This window comes from Maylandia zebra, linkage group LG17 (genome assembly GCF_041146795.1).
Source record: "Maylandia zebra isolate NMK-2024a linkage group LG17, Mzebra_GT3a, whole genome shotgun sequence".
Classification (NCBI taxonomy): Eukaryota; Metazoa; Chordata; class Actinopteri; order Cichliformes; family Cichlidae; genus Maylandia; species Maylandia zebra.
The window spans coordinates 33,360,207-33,380,312 of NC_135183.1; the positions used below are offsets into that span (position 1 = coordinate 33,360,207).

General features: G+C 40.4%; 1 protein-coding gene across 4 annotated transcripts in view; it reads left to right on the forward strand.

Annotated features, from left to right (window-relative positions):
* The window catches only part of dock4b (dedicator of cytokinesis 4b), a 142,482-nt gene that overhangs the window by 73,126 nt on the left and 49,250 nt on the right, over positions 1 to 20,106 (forward strand). For all 4 annotated transcript variants that reach the window (XM_014409623.4, XM_014409626.4, XM_014409624.4 and 1 more), the window contains exons 13-24: positions 1,811 to 1,936; positions 4,806 to 4,930; positions 5,469 to 5,631; positions 8,045 to 8,151; positions 10,214 to 10,367; positions 11,255 to 11,352; positions 11,591 to 11,674; positions 12,369 to 12,469; positions 13,294 to 13,375; positions 15,184 to 15,354; positions 17,176 to 17,368; positions 17,789 to 17,925. In XM_014409623.4, coding sequence (XP_014265109.2) covers positions 1,811 to 1,936; positions 4,806 to 4,930; positions 5,469 to 5,631; positions 8,045 to 8,151; positions 10,214 to 10,367; positions 11,255 to 11,352; positions 11,591 to 11,674; positions 12,369 to 12,469; positions 13,294 to 13,375; positions 15,184 to 15,354; positions 17,176 to 17,368; positions 17,789 to 17,925 — 1,541 coding nt within the window. The remainder of the gene's footprint in view (positions 1 to 1,810; positions 1,937 to 4,805; positions 4,931 to 5,468; positions 5,632 to 8,044; positions 8,152 to 10,213; positions 10,368 to 11,254; positions 11,353 to 11,590; positions 11,675 to 12,368; positions 12,470 to 13,293; positions 13,376 to 15,183; positions 15,355 to 17,175; positions 17,369 to 17,788; positions 17,926 to 20,106) is intronic.

A 20,106-nucleotide genomic window follows, 5' to 3' on the forward strand; every position in this document is an offset into this window, starting at 1 on the left:
CTCAATCTGTGTCAGACTGCAATTGTTTGGAGGCAGGTTGCTTCCCACCAGGCGACCTGTACACTTGTGATTGAAAATGGTCAACGGAGGTTAGAGGAGTTGCATGCTCAGCCTCTACAGTCAGTTTACCAATGCAAAAAAAGAGTTCAGTGCAGTTGTGGTGCAACCACTGATTGTTCTTAGTTACAAGGAAGTTATCGTCCTATTTTTACGCTAGCGTGACTGAACCATTAGGCATGCTAATCTGGTGAACACTAATTTTTAAAGTTTGTTCAGGTAAGAATGAGCTGAAAGTACTAGAAAATAGTAAGTAATTTAATTGTGTTAAAATAGAATGCACAATGAACTGACATATCGAAAGAACAGCTACACTTTTTAAGGAGGTTGAGAGGTTTTAATGTTTCATCTGAAATGATGACTCTCTTTTATAAAAGTTTTATTGAATCTGTTTTAACTTTCTGTATCATTGCTTGGTACGGTAGTATGTCCATGGATAATAAGACCAGACTTAACAATCTGGTTAAAGTGGCGGGCAAGATTTCAGGGAGGTCTCAGGTCCAGCTTGTGGACTTTTATAACAGGCAGGTGCTGAGGAAGGCAACTTCTGTCCTGTTGTGTTCAGATCATCCTCTCTTTAACGATTTTCAACTGCTTCCATCAGGTCGTCGTTATAAAATGACTGCAGTGAAGACAAAGCGACACAAATTGTCATTTGTACCTAGTGCTATTATCTTAATTAACAACACTAAATTGTAAGTGTTGTTGCCATTGCACATTGCACTTTTTTCGATGGAATATCTAGGTTGTTTTATCAGGCTTATATTATATTATAGTATTTTTTTAATGAGTGTACGTGATGTGTTGGCTGTATGTTTGTTGTTTGTTTTGACATACTGCGAATCAATTTCCCATCAGGGACAATAAAGTTACCATTGACCATTGACGCTGAAAGCTTTTGCCTTGCTGTACTGTCATATGTGGCCTTTGAAAATTACCCAGAAGACACCGTTTTAGAACCTGTTTAAATAGGCTTCACGTAGGCACTTTCTACAGGTAACATTATCACAGACGCAACATACATATTTTATGCTTTCAACGTGCTATTCATCTCTTGTACTTCTTCTTCTTTTTCTCTGCTTCTGTAAGGTAGTGTAGTCCAGTGTGTCTCTACCCAGTTTGCAAACAAGTCACGTCTCTTTGTTGACTCTCATTGACTCAAACCTCTTACAGCTAATGAACCATTTCACCACTGCCTCCCAACTTTCCCCGAAACACGCACAACAATAATAATTGTTGTCGTCGTCTCGTCTCCTGCATATTCCCTTGCTGTGAGGCTGTTTATGTAGCTGCTTCTCTGGACAGGCAGAGACATCAAGGCGATGCGTTTTGAGCTCTAAATACAAGCTGACGCTTTAATTTAGCTCTGCTGACATTTGGAGTTATTGCATAAGGATATTGAACTGAGACGACAGCCATCATGTAGGATTTCCTCTTAATAAAAAAAGAGCTGCGGGGTGACTCGCAGACTGTTTGCATTACTTGTTTATATATGTGTGGGTGTCTGCTTGCTTTCTATACATGTAAGTGTCATCACTGACAGGTGTAATGGTTTGCAAATCCAGTCTGCTGGAATAAAACTTGAGATGTGCTCTTGTGAACGTGCTATTTTCGTCCAGCCTTAAAGTTGCTAACTGTATATGGTTTGGAATATGGTTGTTATATATTTTGAGCTTTGGTGAGGGGTAAGAGATGATAAATTGATGAGAACATGATATTTCATTAATGAATGTTATCACTCTCTGATTTTTAGGTCTGGCAGTGGCTTTGCAGCTCCTCCATGGGGATATAGATCAACTAAGACGGGAGTACATGGTCCTTTTCACCCGTGGTGTGTCAATCACCAGGAAACTGGGCTTCTCTGATGTCATCATGCCAGGTAGGATACCACAAACCAACATTACTTTGTAGGTCTCAAAGCAGTTGTTGTCAAAGTGGGGCCGGGGGACTAATAGTCATGGTGTTGTGGAAAAATAAGTGCGCTGTGTCATTTAAAAAGGGCACATTTACAGTTGGGGGCAATTTACCTCTATAAAGCAAGATAACTGTGTCCATTACTCACTTCACGTTGTCTTTGGGTCAGTAGAAGCGCTTATTTGATGTGACACATCACATCAGTCTCTCATATAATCGCTCATTTCCCTCAGGGTGCAATGAACCATTTGTTGTGTAGCTTTGCTTATCGGCTGAGTCAAAACTAACTAAGAATTGTGTTTTTATTCTTATTTCGTTTTATTGCTGTTTTTCTGATCACGGGTGACAGAAGGGTCGTCTGTCGTTCCATTCATACACTCTTTATTTTCACGTTGAGTGGCTGTAATCCCTCAAAGCTAGCATTGAGCAAGGGGTCGAGAGTTTATTACAGCGAGAGCAGAGCTCACACGTATGTAGACTGTCATATACACACCAATGTCCGAGTCATCAGACAGTATTAGGCTGTTTAGCAGACAGCCAGGCCATAGCTGGATGATTTGAACAGTGCCCCCACCTTATTATGACAGAGGGGTTTTTACTGAGCACCTGCGCCTCCTAATGTTTTTTTCTGTCACACATAAACTGCTGCTGCTATTGGTAAAAACATATTTATTGTCTGTAAATACGGGGTTCCAATAACTATTGCACAGCCAGCAGGTGTGGGTAGACCTAATGCGTCCTATCATACGTCAATGTTTGTTACATAAAGTTTTAGCTGACAGACTTGAGGCTTTTAACAGTATATTTTTTTTGTTTTGGTACTCTGTTTTGTATTGTATTTGTTGGCCTGTCTCAAAATTATTATAGTTATTCTTATTATAGTTGTCGTGTTTACACCCAACATCTCTGCCTACTGCATGAATCGAGAGATATTTGAATTCCACCCTCACAAAGATGAATCATGCTGTTAAAGGTAGAGAGATGACATTTGGCTGCTTCTGTAAATGCACCTCGGGCTTAGCTGAATTGGGTCTTATCGCCTGGGTACCAAATACACAGCCACATGTTTATATGTACACACGCCCGGGGAAAAGTAGGGAAGGAAACTACTGGCTGAATTAGCTCTCTGAGGCAGCTGAACATAAGGGGACTTTTTCAACAGAAAAGCTGATGTCTTAAAAAAGCTAGATATGCTGTCTGGTCACACAGATATAGAGGAACCACATACTGTGGGCCCCCCCAGCGCCTCGCTAACAAAGATTTATGTACACCATCTCCTTTGTCTTTTTCTGGCTACAAACCCTTAACGCTGAGTGCTCTCACCCTTTCTGCTTGTGCAAGTCTGCCCATGGGCAAAGGAGCAAAGGAGACTGCCTTTCCTCCTTTTTCCTCTTATTTCTCATTCCACGTTTTGTGTGCGATCTTTCCTCTCATTTTCTTTGTCACACACAAACAGACTCTTTTCTCCGTCCAGCTGCTCCCCCCACCGTCTCCACTTCCCCTTTTCCCATTGTACATTAAAAAAAAAAGTGTTCCTGTCGACCTTCCTGTGCTCTTTGTGTGTATGTGTGTGAGTGTGTACATATACTTGTATGTATAACGTTGGGGTGAATGTATATAGTCGAAATCATCATGAAGAAGAAGAAGAGTGTAGCGGTCTGATTAAGAGTAGATAATAAGTGCTAACTCTAATGATAGACACGACCACTGAAACCTGCCGAAGTTATTTGTCAAACCACATACATTTTTTTTCTTACTTACCCAGCACACTTTGCATTTATACTCCCCCACCACAGGAAACCGTATATGAATGGCTGCAGTCATTGAACAGCTGCAGTTATAACAAAGACAAAGATTATTTCTTCCTCAGATTATTTTCCCAGATTGCAGCACATGAGAAGCACAGAAAAGGCTGCATTTGTTGCAGGGTTGTTTATAAGTCAGATTTTTTAGCTTGAAGTCATACTGAACAATGATTATGCTCCCAAACAGTATGAATATGCACAGTTACCGTAAGCTTATGTCCTGGGATAGATTGATTAATAGGAAAGAGTGAGGGTTCTGTTCCAATTTGAATACACGTACATTATTTATTCATTTGTGCGATTTGTGTTTGTGAATCGTTTCATGTGCTGTCCTTGCTTCTGAGCCCTGGGGGTTGTGGCCCCCATGAAGGATAAAAAATAAATAAATAAAACTCAGAAATCATTAAAAAGCAAACAGAATAGCAATTATTAAATATCTGAAAAAAAAAGAAAGAACAAAACCCCCCCAGAATTAATACCTTCAGGCTTCCCCCCCCCAAGTAAAATATTAAATACTGCTCACCTGTTCAGACATATAAGAGTAATAAGAAAATGGTATAACTGGTTGAAAGCCCAGTACATGTATTCAACCTCACGAGTCGATAATTCTTTGCTTTAACAAACAAAATCCACATCCTCCCCCTTTTACCCCCTGTTTTGACCTTTGTCAGGCTCAACCACAATGACAGTTTGACATGTTAAAATGTTATAACAATTACTATTTTCTTTTCTCGATTACTTAAAAATGCCAGTGTCCCCATCTCACACACGCACGCACGCACGCACACACACACACACACACACACACACACACACACACACACACACACAAAGAGCAGTCTTTAATTGTTGAACATTCTGACAGCCAGATGTCATATTTCATGTCACCAGAAAATATATCATCAAATGCCACCTAATGTAAACGCTGTCCACCCCTGCCAGGAGGAATTACGCAGAGAATCTGCAGCGCTCTCATTAATAATGCTAGCTCATGTGCATAATCAATGCTTTGTTGCCTCTTTCCTGCAGGAGTGATGAGAAACGACCTTTACATCACACTGGAGAAAGGAGAGTTTGAGAAGGGGGGGAAGAGCGTGGCGAGGAATGTAGAGATCACCGTGTATGTGCTGGATATTGATGGACAGATCCTAAAGGTGAACACTGCTTTTGTGTCTTACTTAGCAAATATAAACAGTTTTGTTGCTAGACACAACAACTAAGGCTAATAGATTTAAATCCCTAACCAGTTGCACACTATTAAGGGAAAAAAAAAGCGTCTTTTTTGGAGCAAATCTCTTCATCTAAGCACTGCTGACCCAGATGAGGGCTAAGTGTCTCTCTAGTGTGTTGCCCATTTCTGGTGCAGCACTGTGACAGTCTGCCTCTGTGGTTTCCTGCACAGCCTAGGCCTTGGACAGAAAATAGAGTCAAATATAACCCCGCTGTCACTGCTGCTGCCACTACATGGCACGCAACCCCCATCCAAAACACATAAACACAAATGTAAACCTTGTCTTCCTCACTTTATTGCCTTTTGTTGGCTCTGGAAGGTTTACAACACATTTCGAGCTGATATATTAATTCACAGTGTCCTTTTCGGTCTGCCTCGCCCTTGAGGCCATTCTCTTTTCTGACTTTTCTGTTGTTGTTTGGGAAACGTTAATATAATATAACATTCTTTATATCTTTCAGGGTCATGTGACAGCTGGCTCAGGTGAACCAAGTGTGGATGAGTACCATTCCTTGGTGTTGTATCACAACAACAGTCCCCGCTGGGGCGACCAGATCAAGCTCCCTATTCCGGTCGACATGTTTCGGGGGTCGCACGTCCGCTTTGAGTTTCGACATTGCTCCAGTAAGTGAAAATAGGTTTGTCGTTTATTTATTCAGGAAAGGTTAAGCGACCACATTTTTAGCAAGTTTTCGCACATTTTAATACACCGTCGGCTTGTGGTGTGAATGCGTGAGGAGCTGCATTCTTCACAGCTGAATACCTTGGGAAGTTGAAGATAAAGACCAGACATCCTGCACTGACTCCACTGTGCCCTGCAATTCCAGGCACATCACTGATAAACCTTTGAAAGAAGTATTCATTTTCCTTGCTTGCTTCAACCTACCAGCCCTCCAGCCTTGTGCCCACTCCACATAGACGGTGTCCAAGTGTTTAAGCTCTTTTTTTTTACTTTGGTACTGATACTAGTTTGTCCAACTTCTCATTTCCTAATGAGACAAAACTTTAATTATAATCAAAGTATGCCTCACTCCCTCTCACATTCTTTCTGTGCTTTGGGGAGAAGGCCGGGTCTCTTCTCTTATAACAAGTCGATATTATTATGCCAAGCCGTGAGGCTGTGTGGCTGTGTGCAGCAGATATAGTAGCCTTATTACTGCTGGCAGTGCTAGTATTCCCACCTAAAGGCTGCCTATTAAGATCCCAATTTAAGCCTGTGGTGACACCAAACTGAGGAGGCCATATTACACATGTTATAAGGGCTTCCAAATTCGGGGGCAACCTGCCTGCAAAATTCTGATTAGCACACACTCTCATTTTCAGTTAAGGCTTAATGGAAGGTTTGGTTTTCTGACTATGCCTTTAACTGCTAATTTGTTTTTGAACTCATTATTATCCAGTGTTGCTTCTAAATGGGGCTAATAGGAACAATAAGGACCTGCCAGTATAAGCTGTGCAATGCTTTATTAACTGGTTGTTTATACAGTACAATTCTGAACCAGTTGAATCAATTTACAAGAGAAGCTGTACCTTTTATGAATAAAACGGCATGTTACTGCGTGTGGGTCTTGCACTTATTTTTCTATTAATAATGTGAATTATTAAGCAGTTCCTTCCATTATAGAGCCTCAAAACTGCCATGTTTGGACTCTTTACAAAAAGGCAACCTGAGATAATTACAAACTGCGGCCACAAGAAGGCTGTAATTTAAAGGATGTTGCAAACAAGCAGTAACTTATAGTGGATGAATACTGTTTTATATATAACAAGAGTGACTGCTTTAACTTTGTTTTTTTAATTGATATTGCTTTTTAGATTTCACCGGGTTAGCAGTACTTGCCTTGATTGTCCCAATGAAGTGGCACTGCAGTGGCATAATGGTACCAGCAATCATTCAGGATGCAAAGTTAGGCTCAGGTCCAACATCAGCCAATGCTGATGCCCTTATACTTAGCATAGGGTACCTGGGCAGTGGTTTAGCCTGCCTCCATTACTGCTGCACGGCTACAAGCCACTTTATAACCCGTCTCCACTTTAACTTCTCATTGTCATGGCATATATGACTGGACTGATGGCCTATCTGTTAAATTTTGTTGTTGTACTCCCCTTATCCATGATCCAAGCTGCAGATAGAACTAAAAATGTTATTTTGATTGCAATGGTAATTAGTGGTCTTTGTGAGTAGAAAACCTGAATAACAAGCCAGAGAGAAATGAGACAACAGTTTCTAGTTTGATGCATTAAAAACGTATTTCTCTTGGGAAAGACAACACACACAAACATACAAACTCACAACAGACTAGTAGACACTGTTAAATAAATCACTGGTGTTGCAATAAAAGGAAATAGAAACTTTCCATGCTCCGCTTTTGCTTCCCGCTGTGCACGCATTAACATTTCACTGCTAAGGCAGCAGATAAATCAGATTACATGTGTTCATACTGCAAATTATGCCCAGAACTTTCAGATAAAGCTTCCCACATTAATGAAATCCTCAAAAGAGTAAATCAACTTAAAAACCCCCAAAAAACAACAACTTTTTGCTTAGTTACCTCACATCCTACCGTTATGCAAGTGTGATTAAAGGGGTAGTGAATTTCCGAGTACAGGTGAGGTGTCCTTTAGATTTTCCTGTTATTAAAAAAAAAAAAAAAAAAAAAAAAAATTACATCACGTTTCAAAATTAAAATTAATTGCCTTACATATGCAAAGCTCAGGTTTTATATATTTAAACCTCTGTTGTTTACCCTATATCAACCAATGCTCTTGATGTTTGATTGTGCTAAAATGAGCAGGAGCATGCACTTCGTTTGCACATCTTTGCACTTGCATACCCACTGATTGGCACCTTCAGCAGTCAAAGGTTACTCACAGAGCCTTTGAATAAATACTTTTCTTCTCCCTGGAAACATACTAAGAATTCAACATATTAATTTGCTGCTGTTAAGTCTAAAAAGGAAAGCATTTTTGTTTTGACGCAGTCTGGGCTGTTCTATTTTTGGACTCAATATCACGTCCATGTGTTGTTGTTTGACAGCTAAAGACAAGGGAGAGAAGAAACTGTTTGGCTACTCCTTTGTTCCTCTGATGCAAGAGGACGGAAGGACTCTGCCAGATGGCACCCATGAGCTCATTATCCATAAGGTAAGACCTGCATACCCTCACCATCTACTGTAGGCTTTGACTGGGGGGGGAGTACCAAATCAATTTTAACCTCTTCTTGGCAGGATATTCGTTTTTGGCTTATAGTGTATATAGTTTTTACTGCAGAAACCTTCACAGTGTTGTGTAGGTTCATCTAAGATTGTGATATCTTAAAAAAAAGATATCATCTCATGTCCATCAGTAGATTGTAGCTTAGCCGTGATCTTAACTGAACCTGTTGATTGTTTTGCATCTCACAGGTGCTGTCAAGGATAATTTGGATGGGATTGTGCCCTGTATATGATTACGTGAATCATTGTCTCTAAATGGCAAATTGTGAGAGTCTTTTATGATACAGTTAAGAGCCACCGGCCACCAAACAGCTCGCATCACTCAATTACAGGGTTGCACGCCAGCGAGTAATGTCCGCTTACATAACATTGCCAAGCTGTGAGGTTGAATTTAACCAGGCGTAAGTGTTGCTGTATTTCTGTTTGTTAGTCTGCATCTCTTTATTTAGATTCACCTTTTCTCCCTACGTTTTAAGCGACTCACAGGTTTGTCGTATCAAAGGTCTGAAACAAGTAAAATGACCAGTATCCCCAGTTAAAAGCTGCTGCAATGCTGTCTTGGGTGTAATTCGGAATAATTGCAGACTAGATGCTTTTCCTCAGCTGCAGGCGAAGGGTGTGTCCAGTTCTGTGGAAGGAAAAGAAACATGAGTGCATTCATGCATTTTATTGGCAGTAAGGGGTCCAAAAATATGATGTATTTATTCTATGATTATCTATGGTTTAGTTCAACAGTGTATAAACACAAAGAAAAATGCTATTTTCTTTGTACTTTTTCATGTCAGGTTGCAAGATTTAGTCTTACCAAACCCCAGGTTTTGAGCCTGCTGGTTTTAGTGGACTGCTTTCTTTTTCCTGTGTGTCTCCACCATAGAGGGGGGTAAAGGCCCATTGTAATGCCAGATGAAAGTTGCTGAAAAGCTCAATGAAACTGCATGGCCTAGTTTCTCCTCAGGCCTAAAATAGACACACAGGAGCAGTCCAAACTCTTTGGTAGCTTTGGAGCTCAAACAGCTTCAGATGTAGGACTGCATGTTAAATCCATAACACAAGACAATCTAATTTCAGTCAAGACCTCTTCAGTAAAAAGAAGACTGTCTTTTGTTTTTTTACCTTCATAAACAGTAATTTATCTATGCCTCTGTTTAAGCAATTTCCCCACATAAGAGGGTGAGGAAGGAGAGCAGCAACAAGATTCTTGGTACCAAGCAGACCAGGCCTTAATGACAACAGATATAACAGTGGAATCAGACACAACATGAAAAGAAGGGTCTGATTCAGAGGTTGGTTGCAAAGGAGCTTGCAGAGGCAGTTGGTGAAGTCACACATATTGCTTCAACAGTTGGGGGTTTCTGATGGTTCAGAGATTTACAAGGAAAGCTAATAACACTTTTGTTCGGAAACGAGCCTATTTCTAACTTCAATATATGACAGGATGATTAGCCACCATGAGGATCAACTTCTCCTTTATTTTGATGTTGGATGACAAGTTAAAGAGCAACCACCTACCTCTCACAAAATATTTACAGACATGATTAGGCCCTGAAACGAGCACTGAAGCTTTTGAATAGACAAAAATGTAAACTATTTACTATTGCAAGTAAAGCAAAGCGATGGATCTGCTGGTCAGTTATCGGGCAATACAGGTCATTACTTAGTTCAAATGAATGCAAAGAAGGAGTATTAAAGCCTGAAAAGATGCCTGTGTGAATCCTCCTTACTCATCCTTTCAGGCTCAATATGACTGATGTAGATTCCACCCAAGATCTTTGATGTGGTATGCCCAAATATTATCTTTTTGAAAAGTAATTAGAAAAATCATCCACCTTTTCCTGTATCTCCCCTCGTTCTCTGTTTTTAATCGGACACACTGAGGGTTCAAACTGGCATTTGAACCCTCAGTGTTGCATTCTTCTGCTCTTGTCCAAAACATATGCCAGTGGCAGCTCAAAAAAGTTGTGCTTTATTTTTTTTGCTTGGTTTCCTTGCAGTGCGAGGAGAACACCAGCTTGGCTGACTGTTCACGCTACCTGAAGCAGCCGTTCTCCAAGCCCAACCTGCCGTCTAACAATCAGACGCTGAAAGGAACCAAGGAATCTTTCTGGATCACCAGCTTCCTCTGCTCCACCAAGCTCACGCAGAACGGTAAACAAGACTCAGGCATCGACATTTGGGTTGCTTGCCTGCTGAACTGTTTTTGGCCGCCACACTTTTACAGATTTTAATTGGGAGTTTAGTTGTGCAGCACTTCACTAGCTGGTTCTGTGTACTTCTATAGATCAGCGAGTGTTACAAAGAATGCAATCAGGGCTTCAAAAGAGGCTGAAGACAATGTAGAAATGCCATATGTTAAGGGAAGTCAAAGAGATGGGTTCTGTGCAAGTGTTGAACTGATGTTCCCCTCCCTAGTGCGCGAACAAACCAGTGAATATGCAAGGTGGTAGGAACGGCTTCTGATCTGCAAAACTCACTAATGAACTAATAAGTCCTTATGCTTTTGGGTTTGGGATTTCAGCATGGCTAGAAGACTAAGGCAGTGTTTGAATAGAAACTTTAAAGTTACAAGCATAATTCAGTTGCAACGCTCTTTGTTTATTTATCTTTTGAGATGCATTTTAAGACAACCAAAATCAGTAATGTAACAACACAAACAGAATTTTGAGTCTAAAATTGCAAAAAGACATTTCAGGTTCAACAGAGACAGCTAAAAGACTTTCTTCTTGAAGCTTATGTTTTATTCATGCGTATGTCTGGGGAATCCTGCACAGGAAAATGACTTTTTATCTCCCTCATCCTGCTGCACTTGAAAATGTCATCATTTGTTTGGATACGTTGGGGGCTTTGGGGCTATAATTGAAGGGCCTGATGATGCTTTGTGATGTGAGATGCACGCAGCTCTCATAATCCTCATAATCCTGTGTTGTTGTTGTTGTTTTTTTTTTTTGATCTTGATCTTGATCATCTTGATCTTGTCACTGTTTGTAAGTCATGTGTCTTTTTGCATCTTACCCCTCCTTGTTGTCTTCCTTCAGGTGATATGCTGGACCTGTTGAAGTGGCGAGCCCACCCTGAGAGGATCAACGACAGCTTATCAAAGCTGAAGGAGATCGATGGCTCGGAGATTGTCAAAGTAGGCCAGCAGACAGACTCTCGTCCATGATTTGGCCCTGCCTTTTCTTGCCTTGTTCAATTCAATTCAATTTTATTTATATAAAAGTGCCAAATCACAACAACAGTCACCTCAAGGCGCTTTATATTGTACAGTAAAGCTCACTGTTAAGAATGAAGTGTCACTGTTTTATTTCAATCAAAATGTATTTAAAGTTCAGGTTGAGGAAATGAAAGCCTGTTTTGTACTTCTCTAACAGTTTCTCCAGGACACCTTGGACACCCTCTTCGGGATTTTGGATGAAAGCTCCCAGAGATATGGACTTAAGGTGTTTGATTCACTGGTAAGTCAGTTGTCCAAATGGCTCAGTCGTGTCGCAGATTCTTTTTTGTGTGTGCGCATTCTCAGTTTTTCTTCACATCAGGAGCCATCTGATAGTGTTTGAGTCAACAGTAAGAGCAGATACACAAACTCCAAGAGAAAGATCTAGTGATGTAACGCTTCAGAGCTCGCTGAAGCAATCTCAACCTGGTCATGCTGCACTGAGCTGATAGTGTGAGCCCGGAGATCGATCTCTTTCTCTCTTTCTCTCTTTCTTTCTGTCTCTGTCTCCTCATGTCTCTCTCTCTCCAAATCAGTTTCACACTGACACACAAGCACACTTTCTCCTCTCACTTTGGCGTTATCAGTGATGAAAAGGTCTAGTGGGCCGCTGTAGCCATCAGGTTTTCTTTATGTTGCTCGAGATCAATCAAACAGGTTGGACGAATGGACTTGTGCTCTGTGGCTGGACAAGCTCAGATCATACAACAAGCTGCAGACATGAAGTGATGGGTTTTTAAAAATATTTCTAGAGATTTGTGTGCAGCATGTAAATACGCTTCTTTTTAATCTCGTAGCCTCATATGAAAGGCACAATTTTACATTCATGCATCTTAGATAAAACTTTATTAAAATACACAGAATTCTTTAGATGTTTTTTAAGCGATATGCCAACATGATTTTTTTTTTTAAGTTGTCTTCTCTGTTTACTCTAGGTCCATATCATCAACCTTCTCCAGGACAGCAAATTCCAGCACTTTAAACCAGTCATGGACACCTACATCGAAAGCCACTTTGCTGGAGCTTTGTCCTACAGGTATGTGATGTTTTAGCATTCACTTGTAACAAATGCTGCAGATTTTCAAGGCTACATCACAGAACCACACATTGTATTCTAATAAGATATCACAAGAGGTAGGCTGGACAAGAGAGTCCAACCTACGTCAATGCTGAGAGGCAGCTTTGCTCAGTCATGTGCTTTGATAGAAGATTGGATGAAATGCTTATGGTGCCCCCTGGTGGATGAAAAGTGAATTAGAAAATTGTGCTCACTTTTGTCTCCCTGGATTTCATTTCTCCTCCATCACACACCTGCTGTTCTCACCTCACCAGTTGTTTCTTTCAGTCTGTACCCATTTCTGTCTTCTGATATTTTTGTTAAACTTTCTTTTGTAAGCACACACACCGCTGCCACATTTCTAGAAGTTCTAAACAGGAAACAAAGATACTTAAAGAGTACTCTCATAAGTACTCAATGCCATATGTGTCAGAAGCGCACCGCTGGATGAAGATGATCTCTTGAGTTGAAGAGTTTAATTTCAAAGTTCGACCGTTTAAAGCAGCAGTAAAAAAAACTGAAACAGATTACAAGTGGGTGGGTGGCTAGGAGCTTTTATTACTCTTGTCAGCCCGCAGTTTCATGATTATTACACATGGCTGTAGTATTGTATTGATGAATTAATGTGACCAGAGTTCATTTAAATAATGGACGATAGACTGTTACATTTTAAAACATAACACTGTCTCATCTATATTTGCCAAATCCAGTGAGAGAAGCAATGCAGCTAGTGGTAACTAGTTGTACGGTGTGTGTGTGTGTGTGTGTGTGTGTGTGTGTGTGTGTGTGTGTCTCTCCTCCAGGGACCTGATCAAAGTGCTGAAGTGGTACGTGGACCGCATTGTTGATGCAGAGCATCAGGATCACATACAGCAGGTGCTCAAGGTGAGGCACGCACAAAGACAGCCAGGCCAGTATTTCAAACTGTAAATGCAGCTGCCTTTATCGATACACAAATACACCCATGCACACAATGACACCATCCACTGCCACTCCTGCTAATTCATACGTTCTTCTACCATTTGTTATCCCCCACCTGTGTCTATTACACTGCATGCAATTTTAATGAGCAGAAGCACAGTGCCTCTAGTGTTGGGAATCCTCATCACATTTTTCTAATGACTCATGCAGACACACTGTCAGTGGAGCACATTGCGGCACCCAAACTGTGGCTCCTCGTTTAACATTCACAGAATAGATTCTGCACCAGAAGTGAAATGGTAATCTGTAGTGCAGTAAATAATGAATAAGCGGTACAGTGCAGATGTGCTTGCAGGCTTTTCCACGTAGAAGCAGACAAGAGAATCTCTTTAGACGGGTTTAATTGCGTATCTAACATGTCGATGTGCTTATCTTTAGGCACATTCCTTTTTTAATAAAAAGCAAAGCGGACCACTGTCAAAAAACTGCTATATTATAAATGAGCTCAATAAAAATAAAATTAAAGGTTATCATGAATAAAATTGTTTTATTTATTTAAATTCATGTATTTCAAGACTTTGCCATAGACTGTATATTAAAGGCGTTGGTAGTCACATCAATGTCAGCTATTGCTTTTGAAGCTTCAAGATGGGCATTTTACTCAGTGTTGTTGTTTGTTGTTTTGTACCCACAAATGACCTAATTTGGAAAAATAAATCATGTAACTGCTAGCATGATTTATGCTATCAGAGAGACACAGATACCTGCTGCCATGTAAGTCAACTTATAAATAAAATAAAACTTTTACTCACTTTAGAAACTGGAGCATGGGCGTCTTTGACAGTATGTTGGTACAATTAAATAAGCAGCCATGTTATTTGTCAGGTAATTGCATTAAACCTCTTCCACGGGACATACAGTCGGAGAGATCCAGTTCAGTGACTTACATTAATTGAGGGGATCTCCGAGCAGATGGCTAAAGGCACCAACTTGTTATTCAAAGCAGCCGCTCTATTAATTGTCCAGAGCTTTAAGCCCTTACAGTTACAGTTGGATACAATACAAAAGATACAATTTAAACTGCTGAGGTGTGTGGAAATTTGCTCCTACGTTCCTTGAAAGAACAAATTGGCATCCAAAGTTCTTTTTGTATTCCAGTAGCTTTAGTGATCTCCCTCCATGAATTTGTTGACATATGTGAGCCCTATATTGATGCTATCATTATTATTGCTTTTAATAAGTAGGCGATTGTTCGATGCGATGCGCAGTTAGCCACATTACTTTATTGCATCGGTTATATCTAAGGAGGTTCACGCTAGCTTACACCGTAAGTTATGGTATTTGGTTTCAGAGGGGTTTGTGGTTATGGTGTACATCTCCCACTGAAGCATAAATCTCCACCCTGACTGTAAATCTGTCTACTACTGTTTTTAAATTGGGCACCCTCACATTAACATCTGTGAGTACTGGACAGCCTCAAGTGGCCCTTGAGATCACAATGCCAGAGTGACTTATTTGTTTTGTTTCAATTTATTTCTTCATGCTTGACTCAAAAACTCAAAATGATGAATTCATTATCAGAATTGCTTGAATAGTCTGGTACTTTTGACTTTGAGATAAATAAAATAATAAGAGATTGGATGAAATTCATCAGGACAAAATGTACGAATTCTCTATTATCTGACAACTTTCCCTGGAAGGAACTTTTGTGCTTTTTTCCATCAGGCGGCAGAAGACAAATTCTTTTTTCCTTTTTTCCTCTTTCCTCTCAGGCCAGCGAGTACATTTTTAAGTACATCATCCAGTCCCGTCGGCTCTTTTCGCTCGCTACAGGAGGCCAGAATGAGGAAGAGTTCAGAGTCTGCATTCACGAGTTGTTCATGTCCATCCGCTTCTTCCTCTCGCAGGAGAACAAAGGCACCACGCCCGTCGCACAGACACAGGTGTGTATGGGCTTGTGTGAAAAATCAGTGACAGGCATGAGCGTATCTTAAGATCTTTGCAGCTTTGTCATACATGCGCCTGATTGTGTGAATCTGAATGTGAAAATGTGCGCCACTTGATGTTTTCTTTCTCAGGGGCTCCTGTTGATGCAGTTGTGAAAGGTGAGAAATTGGCTGTAATTGAATTTCATGCTGCCAGAGGGTTTGGAGGCAGAACAGGGATTTCTGTGGCAGGTTTTCCTTAATCAGTGGGAGGTCTGCACAGCAGGGCAGCTGCCTTCACTGATTTCAAAGAAGACCAAAACAAAACAAGCTAAAGACCCCAAAGATAATCCTAATTACACACCAGAAACAGATGCTTGTGCAGTGGTGTATTTGTGCACTCTTTTGTTTTTTGTTTTTTTGTGGGGAAAAAAACTGTTTTTTTTTCCTGTGGTACATATGTTGGTGCTGTGGTGTCCATCTGATCTTATGTCTTCTTTATCTGGGATAATCCAGTTAAATTTCTCATATTTTCCTATATTTTTTAGTGTTCACCTCACCCACACAAAATCTAAACATGTCTTTTCTTTTAGAAGCCATAATGAACTACACATTTTTGCAAAAACCTCACTTTTAATCTTCAAGAATCAGATTGCTGTTGCAACTTGAACTATTCCAGCTGCGCTCTGTCCATGCTCTGTCTGAAAACCTCTGTTTTAGTCCCCCACTGACTTCTGATCTGTATTCTCAACACAACAATAGCAGTGGGAGAATGCAGGTCGGGCTAATACTAATCCCACTTAATCTGTAACATCTAGCACACACACGCCAGCATACACAAATACATACACACTCAAAAACATAAGCAGCAAACCCATATACAGATAGGCAAACTGTTTCCTGCACATATGGAATTTATCATGTGCAGAACAACTTGAGATTGGCAATTTGGTATTTAACTGTCACTCCTGTTTTAGATTTTATACTGTTAAGTAAAAATGCAAAAAAACAAAACATGATTTGAACATATTTTTTGATATAATTATGCTTATTTAATGCAAAAATTAGATATGCTGCATTCTAAAATTAGTAAACACACTGTGATTACTCAGAAAAGCTACTTCAGTTGGGCAGTTACGGCCCCTGTTGCCTTATTTAAATGGATGAAACATCTTTTCTTCAAAGAAAACATCTTTGACAGTTGCTGGAAAACAAAACAGCATTTGTCTTCTGCCAGAATGTCCCAGAGAAGAAGAACGTTAGTGTTACAAAAAGAGAGACTCAAAGGGAGATATTTAGTCCTTTTTTTCTCAACTATTCAATGAGAAACTGACAAAACCTGACAGGAAGAAGGAGAATCTGACAGCCAGCTACAAACAAGTGATGGGCAGCAATCCTAGCTGTCCTTCAGCTTAATCCACGTAATCCGTGCCTGCCAGAGTTCTGACTAAATCCAAGTGGGGCCAGTGATTCAGGGCAGAATAGTAAATATTTACCTCTGTTTACTAAATAAAACAGCTGTCTAGAAACATAGTATGAATATTAAGAAGAGTATGCAGCAGTACAGTCGCTTCTTCTTGAGTCAGTTCTTATCGGTTGAGCTGAGCTGCAGGGCATCTTCACAGTGTCATTAGGATGTAGCTTCTTTATTATGCTACTTACATCATTAAAGTTAGTGAAAGATGTATGGTAAAATATTTACTGCATATACATCTATAGGAACACTCTCATCATGGTTTTCAGCACAGTGATTCCATGCCTGGAGAAAGCATTTAAACAAGAATGAGCTCCACCTGTTGCACCTGCACCTGTTATTGAACATTCCCTCTTTATGCGCAGGCCGTGTTCCTCCGAACATTTCCGGCAATTTACGGCGAGCTGTTGAAGATCTTCACTGTGCGCGAGGTGGCCGGTTTCGTCAGGGAGACTCTGGGCAGCCTGCCTACCACCGTCCATCCTGACTGCCCCCTGGAGGCCGTCAAACTGCAGTGCATTGCCAAGACTGTGGAAAGCCAGCTTTACATAAACCCAGGTAAATACTAGTAGGACAAAAAGCATTTATTCACAGCATTTGGAACATGATCACAACTCTTTAGCTCTGCAGTCCCATTTGAGAACACACCTTAGCTAATTGTTACCCTGCAGTGAGCCAAATTCCAAGTTATTAAACTGTTCTTAATAAAGGGTTTACACTGAAGCAAATTACTGTGTCAATTTTTTATTTGCAACACGCTCCCAAAGGCTGCATGTAGCAGGGAAAAAACATCCCTCATGCAAATCATATGAATGTCATACAAGATTTTCATTAGTTCCAGTCAATAATGTTTCAACTGAGCATGAAAGCAGAGCAAGACATTATGGCCCCGCGGAGAAATGAGTGTAGAAAATTTTCTTAGTTGTTCCCGTTCTGTTATTTCTACTTCATTAAGTCTTTGATGTGTTTGTGCTGTAGATTCACGATGCATCCTGTTGCCGGTGGTGCTTCGAGTGCTACAGGCCCACATGCAGGAGCAGAGAGACCTGGTCATGTGTGCCCAGATCCTCTCCAGCATGCTTTCTCTAATCAAGAAGGAGGAAAATGGCACTGCGGTGAGTATTACACTCATAACTGAGAGCCATTAGTCAGGCCCCCCTGCTTCCTTAAAGAAACACTGCAGTGTTTTGGGAAATACACTGGCTTTCTTACTGATGAGGAAACTGAGACAGCTGGTTAACTGAGCTTAGACTAAAAAGCTCAGGTAATGAAATCCATCTAAAGCATATTTCAAGCTCAAAACCCAAATTTGTTTAATCTCTTAAAAGCTTATAGCTGTCTTTAGAATTTCTTTCTTTTTGTTTTATTGATTAATAAAAAACAGTTTCAGGTTTTTATTAAATGTTAGTGCCAGAAAGAAATCCCTGGCCTGGCCTGACTAGAGCCTTTGCTTTTAGTTTTTTTAAATTTGGCCAGTCAACTCCTTGCACTTACATCCCTGGATGCTGGAGGTCCCACTGGCCATTTGCACCTGTCTGCATCCCACTATTTCAGTAGACTTCAGTAATGCAGAGAGCAAACGTCCAATTAAACTCAGAGATCGAACAGTGGCTTTCGGTGTAAGATCGCTCCTTCCGAGCCTAATGATGGCACCGTTTGCCACATTGGGATCCTTGTGACTTCATCCTCTTTCTCAAATTTAAATTCAAGATGAAAGGTTGCCTTTCTCTTAGAATGAAGGAGATCCCATGAGCTCAGGGGGAGGAACTTAAAGGTGATATCTGCCAGTTCACCTGAAAGACAAAACGCAGACTTAACAATGTGGTGTATGCTGTGCAGTGCAGCGAGGAATGCCCAGACCTCTACATTGGAGAAACCAAACAGCCACTTCACAAGCGCATGGCACAACATAGAAGAGCCACCTCCACAGGACAAGACTCAGCAGTCCATCTGCATCTTAAGGATAAAGGACACTCTTTCGAGGATGCCAATGTTCACATTTTGGACAGAGAGGACAGATGGTTTGAAAGAGGAGTGAAAGAAGCCATCTATGTCCACTGTGAGCGACCATCTTTGAACAGAGGCGGTGGTTTACGACACCAACTCTCTGCCATCTATAATCCAGTTTTGAGATCCCTTCCCAGACGCCTTAACGCCCACTCACATCCTGGGCCATCTGATCTCAGGAATTCGCATGATAAGGTGGGGCCAGGTTTCACAATGAACTCATCCGAAACTCTGGCTGATTGGGACCCACACCCAGTTTCACACTTTGGCTCAGGCGATTAGAGGATCATCAGGGGGTCCTTTTGTCCCTCTGTGGGGGGAAACTCCCACTAGGTTTATATCTGGGACTCTCCACCATTTGACTTTAGAACTGAAGAAGCTTCTCGGATGAGAGGTGAAACGTCTTCAAGCAACTTAAAGAAGTCCAGACGCTTTTCTTTGCAAGCTCCTTTGACTATCTGCCAGTTTGTTGCTTTTGATGGATTGCATCACGACTCAAAGACGCACAACAGTATTCTTCTCACCTGACTTTGAACAAGAATTTTTTAAGTCATTGCAGTCATTCATCAAATCATTGTGCTGTTGCATAAAGATCTGGTTACGCTTTAACATGTGGTGTACAACTAAAGGCGTAATTCCTACAACTAAGTGCTGATTCAATGGAAATTAAATGGAACTTTAATTACTTGAAATTACAATGAAATTATATTTACCTACAAATAATAACAATTTCATGGTAATTTTGAAGACAAACAAGAAAAAATAAAAGACCATCAAAATTTGCAGACCTGTGCTTTTCCATGAAAATTATGAAGAAGTTACATAATAATGACGACTATTTATACAGTGCTTGAAATTACTTGCGGTATAACTTTTATTTCCTCTCGTGTAAAATACCTGAAGTTATGTGTTACTTAAAATGACTTACAGACTACCGAAATGTTCTTGCAGTATACCAAGTTCTTTGTTTCCTGTAAAAATCTGACTTGTCACCCCCTTATTCTAGTGCATACACCGTTAAGTACTTGTAGGTAAATTTAAAGACATTGTAACTTCAATAAATAACACCATTTAATCACTCGGGAATTACAGCCTCAGTTGCATGTCTTATTATAAAGTGTTAGCAAATATCCCTGGCTCCTCCAAGTCATAGAATAATAACTTTTTGAAATCATAAATAATATGGTGTAATCGCTTCATAGAAACTTGTGCAGTTGCAATCAATTCCTGATATTTTCAAGAATCTGCATGACAGTATCCCTCCCATTATATCTCCCAAAATAATTAAA